General features: G+C 41.1%; 1 protein-coding gene across 4 annotated transcripts in view; it reads left to right on the plus strand.

Moving 5' to 3' along the window:
* The window catches only part of CTNNA2 (catenin alpha 2), a 1,421,691-nt gene extending 1,405,709 nt beyond the window's left edge, over positions 1 to 15,982 (plus strand). For all 4 annotated transcript variants that reach the window (XM_063457611.1, XM_063457613.1, XM_063457612.1 and 1 more), the window contains one exon: positions 14,663 to 15,982. In XM_063457611.1, the coding sequence (XP_063313681.1) occupies positions 14,663 to 14,950 (288 nt within the window). In that variant the 3' untranslated portion in view covers positions 14,951 to 15,982. The remainder of the gene's footprint in view (positions 1 to 14,662) is intronic.
* Positions 15,983 to 21,282: the final 5,300 nt, after the last annotated feature.

Consider the following 21,282-nt stretch of genomic DNA (forward strand, 5'->3'; position numbering starts at 1 on the left):
ACGATAGGTTGAAGAGGACCCTGCTCAAACGAGCTTACAGTCTATAGGAGGTGGGGTATAAAACACATTAGGACAGGAAATAGCAATCAAAAAAGGTGGGAGTGAAGCAGAGCTGGAGGAGAGAGTAAAGTGCTCCCCTTTAGGAGAGAGCAAGAGGCAGATATGTGAGGTAGAGGTTACTCTGGGAGGCCATAAGCTTTCCTAAAGAGATTGGTTTTAAGGCACTTCTTAAACGATTTAAAACTAAGGGAGAGTCTGATAGGGGTAGGCAGGCTATTCTATAGGAAGGGAGCCACCTGCGAGAAGTCATGCAAGCGTGATTTGGCCGTACTGGTGCAAGCAGCGGACAGGAGAAGGGGCATACCTATGGATCTGTGAAGAGATATAAGAGGGACTAGAATTGTTCAATGCTTTAAGGGTATGAGTTAGCACTTTGAATTGACTCTTATAGGATATAGGAAGCCACTGACAGAGGGGTGAGGTGAGAGGACAGACTAGAGAGGAAAATCAGTCTGGCAGCAGTATTCATTACAGACTGTAGCGGGGCAGTACGACTTTTGGGAAGACCAATTAGGAGTGGGTTACAATAATCCATGCAGGAAATTACTAGAGCATGGACAAGCTCCTTGGTAGCATCTTGTGTAAGAAATGGGCAGATCTGGGCTATGTGTTTAAGATGAAGTCTACAGGATTTGGAAACATACTGGATGTGAGGCTCAAAGGTGAGGCCAGAATAAAGTATGATGCCAAGTATGACCTACATAGCATGTAACACTCCTGTAACTCTTCCCACTCATTTACACACACTCACACGGTCACCCACACCAATCCTTTACTCCAACACACCAGCATGTAAAACCCTTACTCATTTACACATATAGCCTCTCTTCAAATCCCCTAAAATAACGGTCCCTCATTTATATACACCCACTCTGTCACTAACAGGGGCGTAACTAAGAATGACAGAATTGACTGACAAATATTGACAGACATACAGACAAACACACTGAGAGACAAAGATACACATACACACACTCACACATACAAGCTGGTCACAATGTACACTTTTATAGCCACCCTCCAGTTTTCCACATTTGCATTGTCTTCCCTGGTGTCCAATGTCCTGGCTGGGGTAGTTGTGAGTTAGGGTCTGGTTCTACCAGACCAGCACCCCTCCTCTTTGCCTTCAAGTGACAGCGCCCGTTGCAATGCTAAAGGGCTACAGCGCCAGATCTAGGGCCTCGGCTAATAAATGCCCATTGGATGGCCCTAACTGCATGGGCCACCTAATCGGTCCCCCTGTACCAGTGCTGAAAATCAGCAGGGGTCAGACAGGTCGGTCGGGCCCCCTAAAGTGACGGGCCCAGTCACCGCAGCAACGCCTGACACTGCAGTAGGTATGGCACTGACCATTCATTTGCTCCCAACTAGACATATATCTGGGGGGCAAAAAAGTTATGCACCGAACCCTCTGTTCTTCAGTTATGCCACTGGTACTTCTTTATATATACATCTGTAGCCGATTATGTAATAAAGAAGTGCAATTTTCTTGTTACGTTCATCAGCATTACTATTTCACTTAGCCTGTGAGTTGTATATTTCTTTTTATTAAGAATTTTTTTTTTTCAGGAAACATTAAGTAAATGACTTACACATTTGTTAAATATGTTTGATAAAATATAATTTCATAACTTTATACTTTTGATTTGATCAATTTTATAAAATGTGATCAGTAGGAAAATATAGTAATATCTTATCAATATGTTTTCGATATAAATAGAGATATGTGTTTTCACTGTGGTGTGTTATTTAACCCCTTAAGGACGCAAGACGGTTCAGGACCGTCATCGGCATTTTTGCGTTGCCGACCGACGACGGTCCTGAACCGTCCTAAATTTAAAATGTACTTACCCGATCGCCGTCGTTCCCCCGGCGGCGATCGGCGTTGCTCCCGGTGTGGGGAGACTGCCTGCAGCCCAGACAGTCTCCCCATGGCGGATTAGGACCCCTGGGGCCATGTGATCGCCCATCAGGGTGACCACATGGTCACAATAGGTGTCCTAGTCTCTGCCTGCAGGGGGACTGTCTGTGCTGACAGGCAGTCTCCCTGCCAGTGTAAAATCATAAAAAAAATTAAAGTGAAAGGTAATAAAAAAAAAATATTATTATATATGTGTATATATATATGATATATAGACATATATTATACCTATATAATATATGTCTATATATCATATATATAATGTCATGCTAAGTGTATTTTTATATTAATATGTACATATATTAATATAAAAATACACTTATAATTAAATGACACACGTATATATATAATATATATAATAACTATATATATTGTATATATATATTATTATAAAATACAAATAATACGTAAATTAAATTAAATAAAAAAAATTAAAAATAATAATAAAAAATGTAAAAAAAATTATATATCTATACAAAATTTTATTCTAACTGTATTTTGATATTAATATATATATATTTATATCAAAATACACTTAGAATGAAATTGTATATATATCTATGTATATATAAATAAATAAAAAGAATACGAACTATTCATATGTCCATATACAAAATGACATAAATAATTATATAAATATACACGTAGACTTCAAATATATAAATATGCATATATATTTAAATTCTACGTGCGTATTTATGTAATATTTTTACATAATTAAGTTATTTTATTGATTGCAATTTAAGGGACCTGCCTGCCAACCCAGGCCAAAAGTCTAGAGAATTTAATTTGCTAGCATTGTATTTTACCCTGTAACGTTCTACGACACCCTAAAACCTGTACATGGGGGGTACTGTTTTACTCGGGAGACTTTGCTGAACACAAATATTAGTGATTCAAAACAGTAAAACATATCACAGCGATGATATTGTCAGTGAAAGTGACTTTTTTTGCATTTTTCACACATAAACAGCACGTTTACTGATGATATAATTGTTGTGATACATTTTCCAGTTTTGAAACACTAATATTTGTGTTCAGCAAAGTCTCCTGAGTATAACAGTACCCCCCATGTACAGGTTTTATAGCGTTTTTGAAAGTTACAGGGTCAAATATATGGGTCAAATATTTTTACATTGAAAATGGCCAGGTTGGTTACGTTGCCTTTGAGAGCGTATGGTAGCCCAGGAATGAGAATTACCCCCATGATGGCATACCATTTGCGAAAGAAGACAACCCAAGGTATTGCAAATGGGGTATGACCAGTCTTTTTTAGTAACCACTTGGTCACAAACACTGGCCAAAATTAGCGTTCAATTTAGTTTTTAACTTTTTTCACACACAAACAAATATGAACGCTAACTTTGGCCAGTGTTTGCGACTAAGTGGCTACTAAAAAAGTCTGGACATACCCCACATTGAATACCCTGGGTTGTCTACTTTAAAAAAAATATGTACATGTGGGGTGTTATTCAGCGATTTATGACAGATAATAGTGTTACAATGTCACTATTGATACATTTTAAAAATATATGTTTTGAAACCGCAATATCCTACTTGTACTTATAGCCCTATAACATGCAAAAAAATAGCAAAAAGCATGTAAACACTGGGTATTTTTAAACTCAGGACAACATTTTGAATCTATTTAGCAGTTTTTTTCATTCACTTTTGTAGATGAATAAAAGATTTTTCACATAAAAGTCAAAAAACATGTATTTTTTTCAATTTTTCATCATATTTTTTCATTTTTTTAAAAATTAAATTACATGAGATTATATAAATAATGGTATGTAAAGAAAGCCCCTTTTGTCCTGAAAAAAACAATATATAATTTGTATATGAACAGTAAATGAGAGAGCGGAAAATTACAGCTAAACACAAACACCACAAAAGTGTAAAAAGATGCCTGGTCGCAAATGTACAACATCGCAAAAAAAGTCCAGTCCTTAAGGGGTTAAGATTACAGGTCACTTAAGTTTGGGACAAACAACCCAGCTTAGCGGGAAAGGCAATATAAGTAAAATCCCTACTGTGACGGTGGTCACCATCACTGGAAACATAAGATGACACTTCAATTAGATCCCTGGATGACTCCTATGTTTAAGTCACCCTGTGCCCATTGTAGGTGCAGGGTGTGTGTAATGTATGCGTATTATGTATTTATTGCTAATTGTTTGTTTGCTCGTCTGTCCTGCTAGGAGGATGTGGCTATGGAGCCTGTCTAGCGCACTCTGTTGGTTGCAGCAACAGCTATATGCACTACATGAATAGCAAGGCTTGCTATTTTGCATATTTCTAATTCTGCAGTCAGGAGACCTATTTTGTGTTAATTATTATCTTCCCAACTCCCTTATACATATGTTATTGTGTTATAAGTTGCTGTATGTTGTCTGCTAGGATTTTATTTGTATTTTATTTAAGTTGTCACAGCAATTTACATGTAAAGGTTCTATAGGCTAGTGCTGAGAAAATAAAGTTTTGTTTGTCCATTCCTTTTGGAACATGTGTCCTGTGTGGATTTCTAGGGAAAAGAAACATAGAAACATAGAAACATAGAATGTGACGGCAGATAAGAACCATTCGGCCCATCTAGTCTGCCCAGTTTTCTAAATACTTTCATTAGTCCCTGGCCTTATCTTATAGTTAGGATAGCCTTATGCCTATCCCACGCATGCTTAAACTCCTTTACTGTGTTAACCTCTACCACTTCAGCTGGAAGGCTATTCCATGCATCCACTACCCTCTCAGTAAAGTAATACTTCCTGATATTATTTTTAAACCTTTGTCCCTCTAATTTAAGACTATGTCCTCTTGTTGTGGTAGTTTTTCTTCTTTTAAATATAGTCTCCTCCTTTACTGTGTTGATTCCCTTTATGTATTTAAATGTTTCTATCATATCCCCCCTGTCTCGTCTTTCCTCCATGCTATACATGTTAAGATCCTTTAACCTTTCCTGGTAAGTTTTATCCTGCAATCCATGAACCAGTTTAGTAGCCCTTCTTTGAACTCTCTCTAAGGTATCAATATCCTTCTGAAGATAGGGTCTCCAGTACTGTGTACAGTACTCCAAGTGAGGTCTCACCAGTGTTCTGTACAATGGCATGAGCACTTCCCTCTTTCTACTGCTAATACCTCTCCCTATACAACCAAGCATTCTGCTAGCATTTCCTGCTGCTCTATTACATTGTCTGCCTACCTTTAAGTCATCAGAAATAATCACCCCTAAATCCCTTTCCTCAGATGTTGAGGTTAGGACTCTATCAAATATTCTGTACTCTGCCCTGGGGTTTTTACGTCCAAGATGCATTATCTTGCACTTATCCACATTAAATGTCAGTTGCCACAACTCTGACCATTTTTCTAGTTTACCTAAATCCTTTTCCATTTGGCTTATCCCTCCTGGAACATCAATAATAACAAAGTATTTAACCAGGAAAGGTACATTCAGATTACTCTGGTTTCCAAATACATCCTGGGGATGTTACCTTAACCCAACATCCAGGGGTTGTTACTATCACCCAATTTAATGGTACTCATTTTATTGGAAGGGTGAAGGGCTGAGTGAACCCTGCCGGGATTTGAACCTGCGACCCAAGGGTTAGAACAGATTCTACTGATGCATTAGCCCACTGAGCTATTTCACCGGAACGTGAAAGAAGAAGAGTCTTCGGACCTGTTTTTTGGTTGCAGGATCCCTCTAGCCCTGGGATAAATCAAGAGAGCTAGGCCTGAGAGCCACAATTGCCTTTGTAAAGGCAATAACTAAAATCAATGTAAGCTGAGCTTCAGAGGAATAGGTAGATGGGATGACACCAGACTTGGTGGAGGTACTCAGCCGGGGAACAGGGAGCTCAGTCACACCCACCATCATAACATTTTATCTTAAAAGACAAAATATATTTTAACAATAGTACCTGCTTTATTAGCGGATGAGGACTGCAGTGGCAGCCTCCCCATGAAGACCTTTCCAACTGGTCTTTAAAAAGCCAAAATATCATGGAGAATAGTGATGTCGCGAACATAAAATTTTCGGTTCGCAAACGGCGAATGCGAACTTCCGCAAATGTTTGAGAACGGGCGAACCGGGCGAACCGCCATAGACTTCAATGGGCAGGCGGATTTTAAAACCCACAGGGACTCTTTCTGTCCACAATAGTGATGGAAAAGTTGTTTCAAGGGGACTAACAAATGGACTGTGGCATGCTGGAGGGGGATCCATGGCAAAACTCCCATGGAAAATTACATAGTTGATGCAGAGTCTGGTTTTAATCCATAAAGGGCATAAATCACCTAACATTCCTAAATTGTTTGGAATAACATGCTTTAAAACATCAGGTATGATGTTGTATCGATCAGGTAGTGTAAGGGTTACGCCCGCTTCACAGTGACAGACCAAACTCCCCGTTTAACGCACCGCAAACAACCGCAAACAGTCCATTTGCACAACCGCAAACTCGCCATTTGCACAAGGTTGGATACCAAGCTAGCCATGTCCCGTTCCTTGTCCTCACTGATGTCATTGAAGGTCTCTTCCTCCACCCAGCCACGTACAACACCAAGAGTCCCCGAAAGGTGACAACAAGCCCCCTGGGACGCCTACTGTGTTTGGTCTTTCACCACCTCAAAGCCACCTTCTTCCTCTGACTCCTCTTCTTCAGACTCCTCTCTCTGCATTGCCTCTCTCTGCGTTATGATAAGGTGTGTTAAGTAGTAATATTCCTATCAGTTTAATCCCTGTTACGTCACCTATCAGGGGACGTGTATATAAGGCATCAATTTTAGGAAGCGGGAGATGGAAAAAGATGCTTGGTCGGTCCTCCTACTTCAAATTTGGGGCACTGCGCGTGCAATCTAATGTGCCACCAGGTAGGAGTGGTGTGTTAAGTAGTCCCCCTCATCAGGCCTTTTTTAGTCGAATGTATCACCCACTGTCAGTCCCTTCGGGATACATCCCTCATTCATCTTAATAAAGGTGAGGTAATCTAGACTTTTTTGACCTAGGCGACTTCTCTTCTCAGTGACAATACCTCCTGTTGCACTGAAGGTCCTTTCTGACAGGACACTTGAAGCGGGGCAGGCCAGAAGTTCTATTGCAAATTGGTATAGCTCAGGCCACAGGTCAAGCCTGCACACCCAGTAGTCAAGGGGTTCATCGCTCCTCAGAGTGTCGATATCTGCAGTTAATCTGCTACTTGTCAGTCGAGTCATTCTCTGAGGGTAGACCCCGAAGGGCTGTGGCGATGCATAGGACTTAAAAAGCTCTGCATGTCCTCCATCAACAACACATCTGTAAAGCATGGTCATGGGAGGAGGATGATTACTTTCACCTCTTCCCCTGTTAGATTCCCGTTGTGCTGTGACATCACCCTTATACGCTATGTAAAGCATACTTTTTAATTAATTTTGGAACTGCTGCATCCTTTCCGACTTGCCGTAATTTGGTAATATTTCAGGCCCTTTCTGCTTATACCGGGGGTCTAGTAGCGTGGACACCCAGTACAGGTCATTCTCCTTCAGCCTTTTTATACGAGGGTCCCTCAACAGGCACGACAGCATGAAAGACCCCATTTGCACAAGGTTAGATGCCGAGCTACTTATGTACAACACCACGGGTAACAGATAGGTGACAACGAGCACCCTGGGATGCCTGTTGTGGTTGGTTTTCCTCCTCCTCCTCAAAGCCACATTCCTCCTCTGACTCCTCTTCCTCACAATCCTCTTCCAGCGTTGCCGCACGTCCAGCAAGCAATGCTGATAAGGCTGTTTCTGGTGGTGATGGTGACCACAACTCTTCCTCTTCACGCTCATCTACGGCCTGATCCAGCACTCTTCACAGGGCACGCTCCAGGAAGAAAACAAATGGTATGATGTCACTGATGGTGCCTTCGGTGCAACTGACTAGGTTTTTCACCTCCTCAAAAGGACGCATGAGCCTACAGGCATTGCGCATGAGCATCCAGTAACATGGCAAAAAAATTCCCAGCTCCGCAGAGGCTGTCCTAGCACCCCGGTCATACAAATAGTCGTTAACGGCTTTTTCTTGTTGGAGCAGGTGGTCGAACATTAGGAGTGTTGAATTCCAACGTGTCGGGCTGTCGCAAATCAAGCGCCTCACTGGCATGTTGTTTCGCCACTGGATATCGGAAAAGTGCGCCATGGCCATGTAGGAATGCCTGAAATGGCCACACACCTTCCTGGCCTGCTTAAGGACATCCTGTAAGCCTGTGTACTTATGCACAAAGCGTTGTACAATCAGATTACACACATGTGCCATGCACGGCACATGTGTCAACTTTCCCAAATGCAATGCCGTCAACAAATTTCTTCCGTTGTCACAAACTACTTTGCCAATCTCCAGTTGGTGCGGAGTCAGCCACTGATCCACCTGTGCATTCAGGGCAGACAGGAGTGTTAGTCCGGTGTGACTCTCTGCTTTCAGGCAAGTCAATCCCAAGACGGCGTGACACTGCTGTATCCGGGATGTGGAACATACCTGGGGAGCTGGGGAGGTGCCGTTGATGTGGAGCAAGACGCAGCAGCAGAAGAGGACTCAGCCGATAAGGTTATGGAAGAGGATGAGGTAGGAGGAGTAGAGGAGGTGGCAGCAGGCCTGCCTGCAAGTCGTGGCGGTGTCACCAACTCCTCTGCAGAGCCACGCATTCCATGCTTGGCAGCAGTCAGCAGGTTTACCCAATGCGCAGTGTAGGTGATATACCTGCCCTGACCATGCTTTGCAGGCCAGGTATCAGTGGTCAGATGGACCCTTGCCCCAACACTGTGTGCCAGACATGCCATAACTTCCTTTTGCACAATCGAGTACAGGTTGGGGATTGCCTTTTGTGCTAAGAAATTTCGGCCGGGTTCCTTCCACTGCGGTGTCCCAATAGCTACAAATTTTTTGAACGCCTCAGACTCCACCAGCTTGTATGGTAAAAGCTGGCGGGCTAAGAGTTCAGTCAAGCCAGCTGTCAGACGCCGGGCAAGGGGGTGACTTTGTGACATTGGCTTCTTACGCTCAAACATGTCCTTGACAGACACCTGACTGTGGGCAGATGAGCAGGAACTGCTCAAGGCGAGAGACGGATGGGCGGATGGTTGATAGGGGGCAAGGAGGACAGCAGTGGTTATCGTGGCTGAAGATGCTGGACCAGGAGGAGGATGGCGTCTTTGAGTTTGTGTGCTGCTTGTACTCATGTGTTGATCCCATAGGCGTTTGTGATGTGCGATCATGTGCCTTCGCAAAGTAGTTGTACCTAGGTGGGTGTTGGACTTCCCACGACTCAGTTTCTTTGAGCACAGGTTGCAAATGGCATCGCTGTTGTCAGAAGCAGACACACAAAAAAATGCCACACTGCTGAGCTCTGCAATGATGGCATTCTGGTGGTGGCAACAGCATGCGTTGATTGGCGTGCTGTCTGGCTGACCCCAGGTGCCGATGCATTCTGTCTGACTGTGCCACGAGCTCCTTGCAACGACCTCCCCCTGCTTCCAACTCGTCTCCTCCTCCTCCTCTCTGTCTCCCAATCTGAACTTTCCCCCTGTTCTTCTTCTCTTCTAGCGGGCACCCACGTGACATCCACGGACGCATCGTCATCATCAACTGCTTCACTTGTATCTGACAACTCAGCAAAGGAAGCAGCAGTGGGTACAACATCATCATCATCACATGTAATGCTGCCTGACTGAGACATATCCCTGTTATCTACATCCTCTGGCAATAATGGTTGCGCATCACTCATTTCTTCCAACTGATGTGTAAATAATTCCTCTGACATACCAAGTGAAGTGGCTGTGGTGCTAGTGTTGGTGGTGGCGGCAGGCGGGCAAGTGGTAACTTGAGAGGTGCCCGAAGCTAAGCTGGAGGAGGATGGTGCATCGAGGTTCCGAGCAGAAGCTGTAGAAGATTGGGTGTCCTGTGTTAGCCAGTTAACTATGTCCTCAGAACTTTTCAAGTTCAGGGTACGTGGCCTCTGAACACTGGGCATTATTCTAGGGCCAAAGAGAATCACTGAACCACGACGGCCCCTGCAGGGTTGCCTGCCTCTGCCTGTCATTTTTTTTTTCGATTAGTGGTACTATGCGTGCAAGCTACTGTGACAACAGATATGAGTGGCACTGGTGTGACACAGTGCCCTGGCAGGCCCTGAAACGCACACTCGTGAAGGAAACTGACTGCTATTATATTACAGTCCAAAACTTAGATTTTTTATTAAATGCAAGCTATTGGGACACCAGATATGAGTGAGTGGTGGCACTGGGCAGGCCCTGAAACACACACTAGTGAAGGAAACTGACTGCTATTATATTACAGTCAAAAAAGTTTAGTTTTTTTTTAAATGCAAGCTATTGGGACACCAGATATGAGTGAGTGGTGGCACTGGGCAGGCCCTGAAACGCACACTCGTGAAGGAAACTGACTGCTATTATATTACAGTCCAAAAAGGTTTTTTATTGTTAAATGCAAGCTATTGTGACACCAGATATGAGTGGTGGCACTGGGCAAGTGGGCACAGTATACGCTGCAAGCCTGACACACACGCTGGCAGACAACTAACTGTTATTCAATCTATTACAGTCAAAATTGTATTTTTTTTTTTTTTTTAAATGTACACTACTGTACACCAGATATGAGTTGCACTGGTGTGACATTGTGCCCTGGCAGGCCCTGAAACGCACACTCGTGAAGGAAACTGGCTGCTATTATATTACAGTCCAAAAAAATTTTGGGGTTAAATGCAAGCTATTGTGACACCAGTGAGTGAGTGGTGGCACTGGGCAGGCCCTGAAATGCACACTAGTGAATGAAACTGATTGCTATTATATTACAGTCAAAAAAGTTTTGTTTTTGTTAAATGCAAGCTATTGGGACACCAGTGAGTGAGTGGTGGCACTGGGCAAGTGGGCACAGTATACGCTGTGAGCCTGACACACACGCTGGCAGACAACTAACTGCTATTCAATCTATTACAGTCAAAATTTTATTTTATTTTTTTAAATGTACACTACTGTTACACCAGATATGAGTTGCACTGGTGTGACACTGTGCCCTGGCAGACCCTGAAACGCACACTAGTGAAGGAAACTAACTGCTATTATATTACAGTCCAAAAAGTTTTTTTTTTGTTAAATGCAAGCTATTGTGACACCAGTGAGTGCGTGGTGGCACTGGGCAAAGTATATGCTGTGAGCCTGACACACAGGGTGGCTGGCAGGTAGGCAACTGCAATTACATTACACAGAAAAAAAAGAAAGCAGACTGATGTTCTAGCCCTAAAAAGGGCTTTTTGGGGTTCTGTCCTTACAGCAGAGATCAGATGAGTCCTTCAGGACTGTAGTGGACACTGAATACACTAGCCTAGCTATCAATTTCCCTATCAAATACGCAGCAGCTACACTGTCCCTACTCTCACTAAGAATGCATCTTCACAATGAATGTAAAATGGATGCTGTCCAGGAGGTGGGACGGTCTGGGAGGGAGGGTCTGCTGCTGATTGACTGAAATGTGTCTGCTGACTGTGAGGTACAGGCCAGGGTCAAAGTTTACTCAATGATGACGAATAGGGGGCGGACCGAACAGCGCATGTGTTCACCGGGAACTATTCGCCAGCGAACAGTTCGGGACATCACTAATGGAGAACAATATGGTATATGCAGTGGTGTATTCTGGTTTTGTGCTGCCCTAGGCATGACAAAACTTGGGCACTCCCCACCTTCTAAATGTATCTTCCAGTTTAAAACCAACACTCTTTATGCCTGACAGACACACCTTCACTGATGCATACACTGTCATACACTCACTGAGAGATACAGTCATTGTCACACACTGTTTAACCAACACACACTTTCCCTGAAACATACATATTCACAGACATACACACTTACTTAATCACAGTTACACTCACTCACAGTTACACACACTCACTGACAGACACACACTCGCATTCACCGACAGACACAGTGTTTGCATCTATGTATCTGTGTGTCATTGTGTTGAGCTGTGTGTATTTGTATGTATGTCAGTGTGTGTGTGTGTGTATGTCTGTACATGTGCATACATCTCAGCATTGAAGCGCCAACACTACCCACAAATACACCTCTGCAAACATCAATGCTAGATACAAACACATCTTTACTAAAACACCAACATTATATACAAATACACCCCTGCATTCAAAATCCAATACTACACACAAATTCATGCCTGCATTCAAATGGAATACTACGTACAAACACACCTGGACAGATGGTTTATTTCTAGCAAGCAAAGCTTTGTAGGACTTGTACAAAAATGGGGCTGTTGGCCACCCTTGCGATAGGGGGCCCCGAAAAAATTCTTGCACTGTGGCCCTTTTTATGCTAGTCCCACCACAGCCCTGTTGTTCTATATAACATATAGCTGGAAGGTAAATTTGGGACAATCCTGGTATAGAAGAAATGCAATTATGCATAATAGTTCACAATGTCATATCTTTATAACAGATGCACTTTAAAGTTTTTTCTAGTGTCTGGCCAAAAAAAAAATCCTTTTTTTTTATACTATGGCTTTTAAAATCTTCCTCCCCTGTTACCTGTAGCTTCTGTTTTATTTATTTTCTTTCTCATAAATCTCATGGCAATATGCACCAAGACATGGAAAATCACATTAATTTAAGGCTTACATTGGATTTAGAGTTCCGATATGCAAACCTAACACACTTTTCCATTTCTATACGAGTGTGATTTCTTACAGTATTAAATGCAAGCCTACAAATCTTCTGGGCAAGAGCTCAGACAAAACATCAAACCTCACTGTAATCTGACATTTATTTATCATAAATTACATAGCACCTTACTCCATCAGTTGCTAAGTCACTTTCTGTTTATCTATTTATGTACCGGTATTTATTTAATGATCGTAATATGCTGTTCTAACTCTGCCAATTAAATATTTTATACTTTAAAAAAATGTTGATAATTAACTCGTAACTTTAACTGCTCCAACATTTTTTTTTTGCCATTTTGATTGCGTTAAGTACATTTTATTCTAAAGGATTTATCCATGAATTATATATTTATATACATTTTTTTTTTTATGTATATACTTGCTACAGTTCAGTTGTAAAATTACATATTTAAAGCAAGTTTTAAACAACTGTTAAATCTCAGCAGTTATTACATTGTGTGGCTTATGGTTTGATCTGAAAAAACAGAATCACAACTTTTTTAGGTATTTCAAACTGGTGAAAATATAATATTTTCCGAAAGGTTATATTACCGTTGCAGATCTCTGTATGGGAAGGTTATTTAAGCCACTTTCTTATCATAGCAGGGAATAGAGCAAAAGGGACTGAGGATTTTTTAGGGCTGTTGAGCGATTTGGTTGTTTCTTTACTTACACTGTAAATTATTTATTAAATCATAGCTCTGTAGCACAAAGTCATATATATCAGTCTGCATTGTTATTGCTATCATTTATTGTATGTATATGTTATTTCATCTACCCAGTCACATGCTCTCAATCATTCAGTATATAAACTCATTATTTAATTGGATATTTTAATAGCAAGTGATAGTTAGGTTAAATGGATAGTTTTAGTAGGAAAGTATTTTGAACCCATAAATAACCGTTAGGATGATTGCTCTCTGTAGTGCTCTTCACCATTCAATGTGATTTATTTACTGAATATGCTCCCACGTCCATCTTTGAAATGTCTCCAGTGCTGCTCCTGTCCTCTGGAATTCCATACCTCACTCTTTCAAACGCATGTTCCCACCTTTTAAAGGGACATTATAGGCACCCAGACCACTTCAGCTAATTGAAGTGGTCTAGGCGCACTGTCCCATGTCCCTTAACCCTGAGCGGGTAATCATTTCAGTTTTTAAGAAACTGCAATAATTACCTGCTAGGGATAACTCAACCTCTTGTGGCTGTCTACCAGACAACCATTAGAGGGACTGTCTACCAGACAACCAGTAGAGGGACATTCGGTTGCCTAATTGATGCTGGACATCCTCGCACTATGCATAGGGATGTCCAGCGTCATCCGAAACCCCATAGCAAAGCATTATATAATGCTTTCCTATGGTGAAATTCTAATTCGAGTGAGGCCAATGCGCATTAGGTCTTCCCCGCCGACTGACATTGGGGTGGGAGAAGAGAAGGCAGTCCCGAGCCAGCACCAAGGGACATCGGCGCTGGACCCAGGTAAGTGACAGAAGTGATTTTGTGGGAGAGGGGACAGCTATAGTGCCAGGAAAACAAGTTTGTTTTTCTTGCACTAAAATTTCCCTTTAAACTTTCTCTAAAAAGGTACCTACCACCATTCTCTCTCTAAACAAGCATCCACCTGGCTGTAACCCTCTTATATTATATAGTGCTGTGGAATTTGCTGGGGCTATATACAAAATAAACAATATTAATGATAAACAGTGAGCTTTGGTGAGTTGAGAGCAGGTGAGAGCAGAGCTCTATCATATTACATTTTGTGATTCAGTTTTCAATTCACATCTACCTAACACAAGTCACTCCTTAGAGGATAAAACCCAAAGGGGTCTCACTAGGCTTTCCAGCTGACTTAGCAAGGTATTTCTCACTCATGCTTGTTCACAATTGCAGGAGATAAACTATTATAACTCCAGTATTTAATCTAGAAATTGACATGTCTTTTTTTTTTTTTTTCTATTTCTTGATTTCTACAGCTGGATAGTGCTACTTCCCTGATACAGGCTGCCAAGAACCTGATGAACGCTGTAGTCTTAACAGTGAAAGCCTCCTATGTTGCATCTACTAAATATCAAAAAGTCTACGGAACAGCAGCTGTAAACTCACCTGTTGTGTCTTGGAAAATGAAAGCACCAGAGAAGAAACCATTGGTAAAAAGAGAAAAACCAGAGGAATACCAAACACGTGTAAGGAGAGGGTCCCAGAAAAAGCATATCTCTCCAGTACAGGCTCTAAGTGAATTTAAAGCAATGGATTCCTTTTAAAACACTAGGCTTTAGTAATATATATATTTTTGGTTTCTGTTTTATTTCATTTCATTTCTTTTTCAAGTCATTTTGTATGCATACCTGCCAGCTTGTGTGCGTCTGGCATGACCCAAACTCTAAGCAGTGTTTATTTTATTTTTTCTGCATGCCAACCTGAGATTTTATTGGAGTCAAAACCTACATTTGCAATAAATCAGATACATTGACTGCTGTTGAGGTATTAACCATTTAAATGCTGCGCAGAACATGACACAACTTAGCCAAGTTCCTTAGCGGAACTTTAATGTATTTTCCCAGGTTTCGAGATCGAGATAAATGATTGACTAGTGGATTTCAATGAAAAAAATAAATATATATATATCTTAAAATCTAAGCAAATATATTATGCATGCAGGAAATATTATGTTGGCAGGTATCGTAAGAAAAGAATGAAAGTGTAATGGTAGGCTATCCAGCTTGCAATGCTTTTTATTCAGTGCAAAAAACAATATACCTAGCAAATTACGCCTAAGTGTGTGGGCAAAATGATCAAGTAAATAACTTTTTACGTTCTAGATCTAGTATGTGGCTTTTTGTAAGGAACAACCTAAATAACCTAACTGAAAACGTTTTTTTCCCCCCTCATAGTGCATTATGTTCTGTATGTTATAACGTGTTATTTAACAATTTCTATGTTACCATAAAATCCTCAAAAATAATAACCTAACAGTTAGCTAAGTTAAATTTGTAACGGTGGTGTGTGACGCAAAAATGATGTGACTGGCATTTCATTTTTAGTATTTAAACATTTTGATTTGACTTAATGGTGGAATGTGTGTTGGTTTGAAACAAACAACAACAAAAAAACTAGGAATAAATATAACATTGTGGAAGCTTCGCTATGGGTGCCCGGGGCAGAAAACATTGTGTAAAGCATTCTCCCCAACCTGGCACGCCAATTTAAATAAAAAGCATAAAAGGTTAGTAGCTCGAATACAGTTATCTTTAATGCGTTTGTATCCAGTAACTCAATAAACTCATTAAACCTTATTATTGTACATTTTATTTTTTGTGGTCCTGTGTTATGAATTATAGGTTCTATCCTTCATTTAATAGTGTTATATTTTACAAAAAGGACAAAAAGGACATATACGAATGACGGTTCACCTCGGTAGATAGCTGATATGGAAGATATAAGTCAATATAGTCAAAATCTAAATAATTTACAAATTATTTTGGTTATAAGTATTTAGTGTTTAATTCACCAAAATTCACTCTATACTGAAAACTGCTCCAAGGTAACATTATAGTGGTCTTATTTCAAACTTTGCATAACAGATTTATTTTCCTCATAATCCCACATTATTTTAACAGGAAATATCTGGAATACATTCAGTTTTGCCATATAAATTGTATCTACTAAATTCTGACTAACTAGCTTTTTAAAAAAGATTGAATGAAAATAAATAAAGGAACACTATAGTGTCAGCTATGTAAATATGTATTCCTGACACTATAGTGCAGGAATAGTTTTGTTCCCCCCTCCCCGTTTAGATTAAAGATATAAACATTTTCTCTCATGCCATGCTAGACCCACCAAGGCTGGCCCCCGCCTGACCTCACCTCTATGATGATCTAAGCCAATCCAATGCTTTCCGTAGGAGGCTATTCTGCAAAATGCCACACTACACCAGTCAGCACTGCACCAATTGTATCAATGCATCTCTGTGAGGAATGTTCAGTGCCTCCATGCAGAGTATGAAGACGCTAAATGCCAGTGCTGCACAGCACTGAGATTGTTTTTAAAAGGTCTTTTTGGAACTAAGTATTGTGCTGAGTTGATTGCAAGTCCAAGGGAACTTTTAATGAAAACACAGCACCACTACCTTTTCTTGCAGCTCCAGCAAACCATATTTTGGGAAATATTAAATGGTTTCTATTATTCTGCTTTATTTAATCAGATTAAGTTTAATTTTGCTATGTGTGTATATACATACATATATGTGTAACTGATTAGTCTAGTACAGAAAATATTCCTCATACAGCATTAAGATGAAATGTAATCCTATATTTCGGTAAATACTGGATGGCATTTTCTTTCTGGGCTATTTTGTGGATTATATATACACATATTTTTGTTCTTCGAATACCTTAGTAGTTTCATGTTCATTACACTTGTTTAATGCAACTACAGAGGAAGCAGTTAAACATTGTTTTGCCTGTTACATTATCATGTGGCACATATTATGCTCACTTTGAATGATCACTCAGCGTGGGTGTATTTTTTTCAGCCATTTTAAAGAAGGCCTTTTTTTGCACTAAATACCTTCATATTCATCACATGGGCATATTTTTATGTAGTATATTTCATCTTTTTAAAGATTTGACTCCCCCTCAATGTTAACTAGTAGTGTTAAGGTGTAATTGGAGCAAATTATTAAATAAACACAGAGACATGTCAAAGTTAGCCAGTTAAAGGGTTAACCACTTAAAGCGGCACTGCCATGGCTGAATCCTGTTTTTTTTTTTTACCCCCATCCCGACTCCACTACATCTAACTGACCCCTTAGTCACCCCCAAATATCCCTAAGACTAGATGGTGCTGTGAGATTCCTGCGCATGCCCAGTTAAACACTTGGGCATGCGAACGGGAATTTAATCTATTCATTCATTTGTCAGAAAGACATTCAGTGTTATTCAGTGTTAGTTTGTTCAGTTTATTACAAGGAGGGAGCTACCGGCGTGCAGCTCCCTCCTTGTAATATGTAAAGATAGAAGCAGCAGGGAGCAGTGCTCCCCGCCACTTCCTAAGCCCCCCCCATGTCCTCCCTCGCTCTATGGGGGTGAATATGACCCCCATAATAGCATAATGGAGATAACAATCTCCCAAATGGCCCTACTCGCTATACTGCGAGTAGGGGCATGTATACTAAACAGTGAGCAGCCTGTGGCTGCTAACTGCTAAAAAAATAAACACCTTCGAAGCCCCCCCAGCCCCCACCCCTGCACAGCGGATGGGGGCCCTAAATAAGAATGGGGGGGCAGACCTACTGTCCTCCCCCTGGCCCCCACCCCTTAGCATCGGGTGGGGGCCCTAAATAACAATAAGGGGGGACGTACTGTCCTCCACCCGGCTCCCACCCCTGAGCGGCGGGTGGGGGCCCTAAATGAAAATCCCCATCCAAGGTGACTAGGTGTCTCCAAGCCTCTAGTCACCCCCCCCACCCAAATAAAAAACTATCCCCTACCTACCCCCCTCACCCTAAAAATAGTGAGGGGGGAATAAAATAACTAACCTGTAAAGAAAAATAAATCTTACCATTTGATGTCTTCCTTTTTTTTTCCAAAATCTTAATTTTTCAGCCCCAAAAAAGGCCAAATAATAAACCATCATACCCGTCGAACTTAAAATAAAATAAAAAACCAGAGCGCAAAATAAAACCAGCCGAAAAAGAAAAAAACCTGACGCTAAAAAAATTAAAACATCTTCACTCGGCGAGGGCACGGCACAGACTGAGCTCTGCAGGGCGGGGTAAGGCTTATAAAGTTTTACAAAGATGTTTTGACCATTACAAAGACATTTCCCTGTATTTATGAAACTCCAGCGTGCTGTCCTTGCCGATCAAACTATAAAGCCCAGCACTGGTTACAGTAGGCAGAAGGGCATGCAGGAAGACCCTGGGAGTCTCCATGGTCAGCTTGCAGCCATAGAATCATCATTGGTAAGATATTTTCTCACCCACAGTGAGTTTAAAGGATTTAAAGAGCTGAATGCAGTGCTCACATGCAGTTTATCTGTCAGTCAGGGGCCACTATTTATGGTCCCAGATGACAAAGTGGATCCTCAGTGATCTAATGATACCTGGGACTATCTAATATCAGAAGAAAATAAGGTCTCCTGGTATCCTAAACATTTTCCTCCGTCAAAAATCCCATGAACCACCACAGCTCGGTTGGGATCTCGCCATCCTCCACCCACCCTGGATCCAAGACCAGGATCCAGTTCCCAGTGGGTAGACCTCTCCTAGTCCAGAGAGCATAGCAGGAACAGCTCTTATAAGAGCTAGTGATTATACTCAGGGTAGTATTGTGATGTAGCAATCCCCAGAGTGAATGTAGTTCTCCAATCCCCCAAACATGAGCCAAGACTTCATGAAGGGGTAACCGAGTCTCTGTTTAATGGGAGCCACACTTGGCCTTATATGACAATCCCCATGCAAGGGATATGCCCACAGTGACCTTGTGGGGGACTGATTTGCAACTTCACAGACCAATAACAATAAGGTTACAATGCACCACACTCCCACACAGAGCACACAATCCCTCCCCTCTGCCTGGGAAATAATTAGATCAGTATATGTACTAATGCCAATCCAATTATCTCCAAGCACAGAAAAAAAATAACTTTTAAAAACACCCCAAAAATACCCTAAAATACATATAACCCCACAAATGTTACATCCCCTGATAGCCCTGATCTGGGTGACTAACATATCCAAAAATCACCCAGATCAATTCAGTGACTCAGGAATTTTCTGGAAGTCATTTATTTGACCGACCGCAGGCATGGTCCGAAAATAGTTCCATAGAACCGCGGCTAAGTGCCGCTGGAGGACCGACTGGGAACCGCAAAGTTTTCATGCCTAAAATAGTTCCAGAACATTCAAGGCTAAGTCCCCCTGAAGTCTATTTGCAGTTTCGGTCCATATGAACAAGATGGCCCACACCTCGTGGTCATCCATAGGAATTGCGGCCACCCAGACAAACACTTAGACCACTGCGGTGGAAAATGCAACAATGTATCAATTAAGCTTAACAAGCTCCAGGGTGGTCTCTGGTTCATGCGGCTCTTCGGTAAACTAACCATATAGTCAGAATTGCATGAACAGAGCCTGTTTTAAAGTATTTTAGCCAGGTCTATTGCAGGGGCCATGGTCACAGGGTAGGAGGCTGTCAAACAGGCCCTCCAAAAACCAGTGGCAGGGTAACTTTTGCCACACACACCATAGATGAATAGCTTCATGTAATATGTACACAAACATATTTCAGAAAAAAAAATAAGATTGATTATGTGCTGAGATCATTCTTCAGACTGAAGTTTGAAGGATAATTTTCATGTTTAACCCCTTAAGGACACAGGACATGTGTGACATGTCATGATTCCCTTTTATTCAAGAAGTTTGGTCCTTAAGGGGTTAAAAAGTCTTGTCCAGACTTCGATTTTATGAAATTAACCTGGGAGCCTTTAATCTATTTATTATTTTAGCATCATACATTTACTAACATCCATGCATCTTAATAAAAAAAAATGCCTGGAACTAAGTAAGCACAGATAATGTTTACCTAGGATTATTGAAAACGTTCACATACTTATTTTGATTTTGCAAGTTTTGTTCTTCTGGCTATGTAATTCAAAATCTAATTTACAAAAAAAAATGTATTTTTTAAATGCTGTAAATTAAATACAGCATCCTCTGCATCTCTCCTTCTCAAGCTTAATTTCTCTGTGTCGGTTCAATCTACTATAATCTGTCTTCTCAGACAAATTTTAAATAAGAGCCTTTTGAAAAGATTTAGAGGAGGTCAGTTCAAGATAGGTGTCTGAAACCAACCTATACTCAAGAGATTTGTGCATTGCAACTTGTAAAAAATAAGATAACGCCACCTTTACAATCCCTTTAAATTATTTTTGACCCGGATTAGCAGCAAACTTTCACCATGTGGCATATAGTTTCTAAATTATTAATGCATGAATGAATAAATACATGTTTGAATAAATAAATCCATACATCCAAAAAAAACTAAAAATACCACTGCAGCCAAAGGCCCTCACCAAGTCGCTACATGAACTGCTCCCGGCCAGACTAGCAGCACACGCTCAAGAATGAATACTCCCTCGATGCCCACAATCCAAGAGTTCTACTGACACAAGGTTATGGGGGGCTTAGCCCCTTTATGTTTCCCACACTCTTCGTTTCCATCTTCACTTTTCAATTCTTAATCTTTCAAATCTCTCAACCTCTCAATCGCTAATTGACCATAACAAGTCAGTTCTCTCATTTCAACAAGTTAAACACAAGTTTCCTGACCTCGGTGTTCCCTTCTTTGTACACCTACTGACGCGCAGCCTGATCTGCACCATTCTTCTGCATTTTGGTCCCATGGATTGGGATCATCCAATAGATTATTTATTTACTGAACCCACCACTTCTTCTTACTCTACTAGCTACATTTATTTGGCTCCACTTGGAACAGTCACCTATACAGTCAGACTTGTTTCGATGGGTAACTCACTTCCACAAATAGACCCATGAGGTCCAGATCATATGCACAACTGTCAAACTCAATGC

This window comes from Pelobates fuscus, chromosome 6 (genome assembly GCF_036172605.1).
Source record: "Pelobates fuscus isolate aPelFus1 chromosome 6, aPelFus1.pri, whole genome shotgun sequence".
Lineage (NCBI taxonomy): Eukaryota > Metazoa > Chordata > Amphibia > Anura > Pelobatidae > Pelobates > Pelobates fuscus.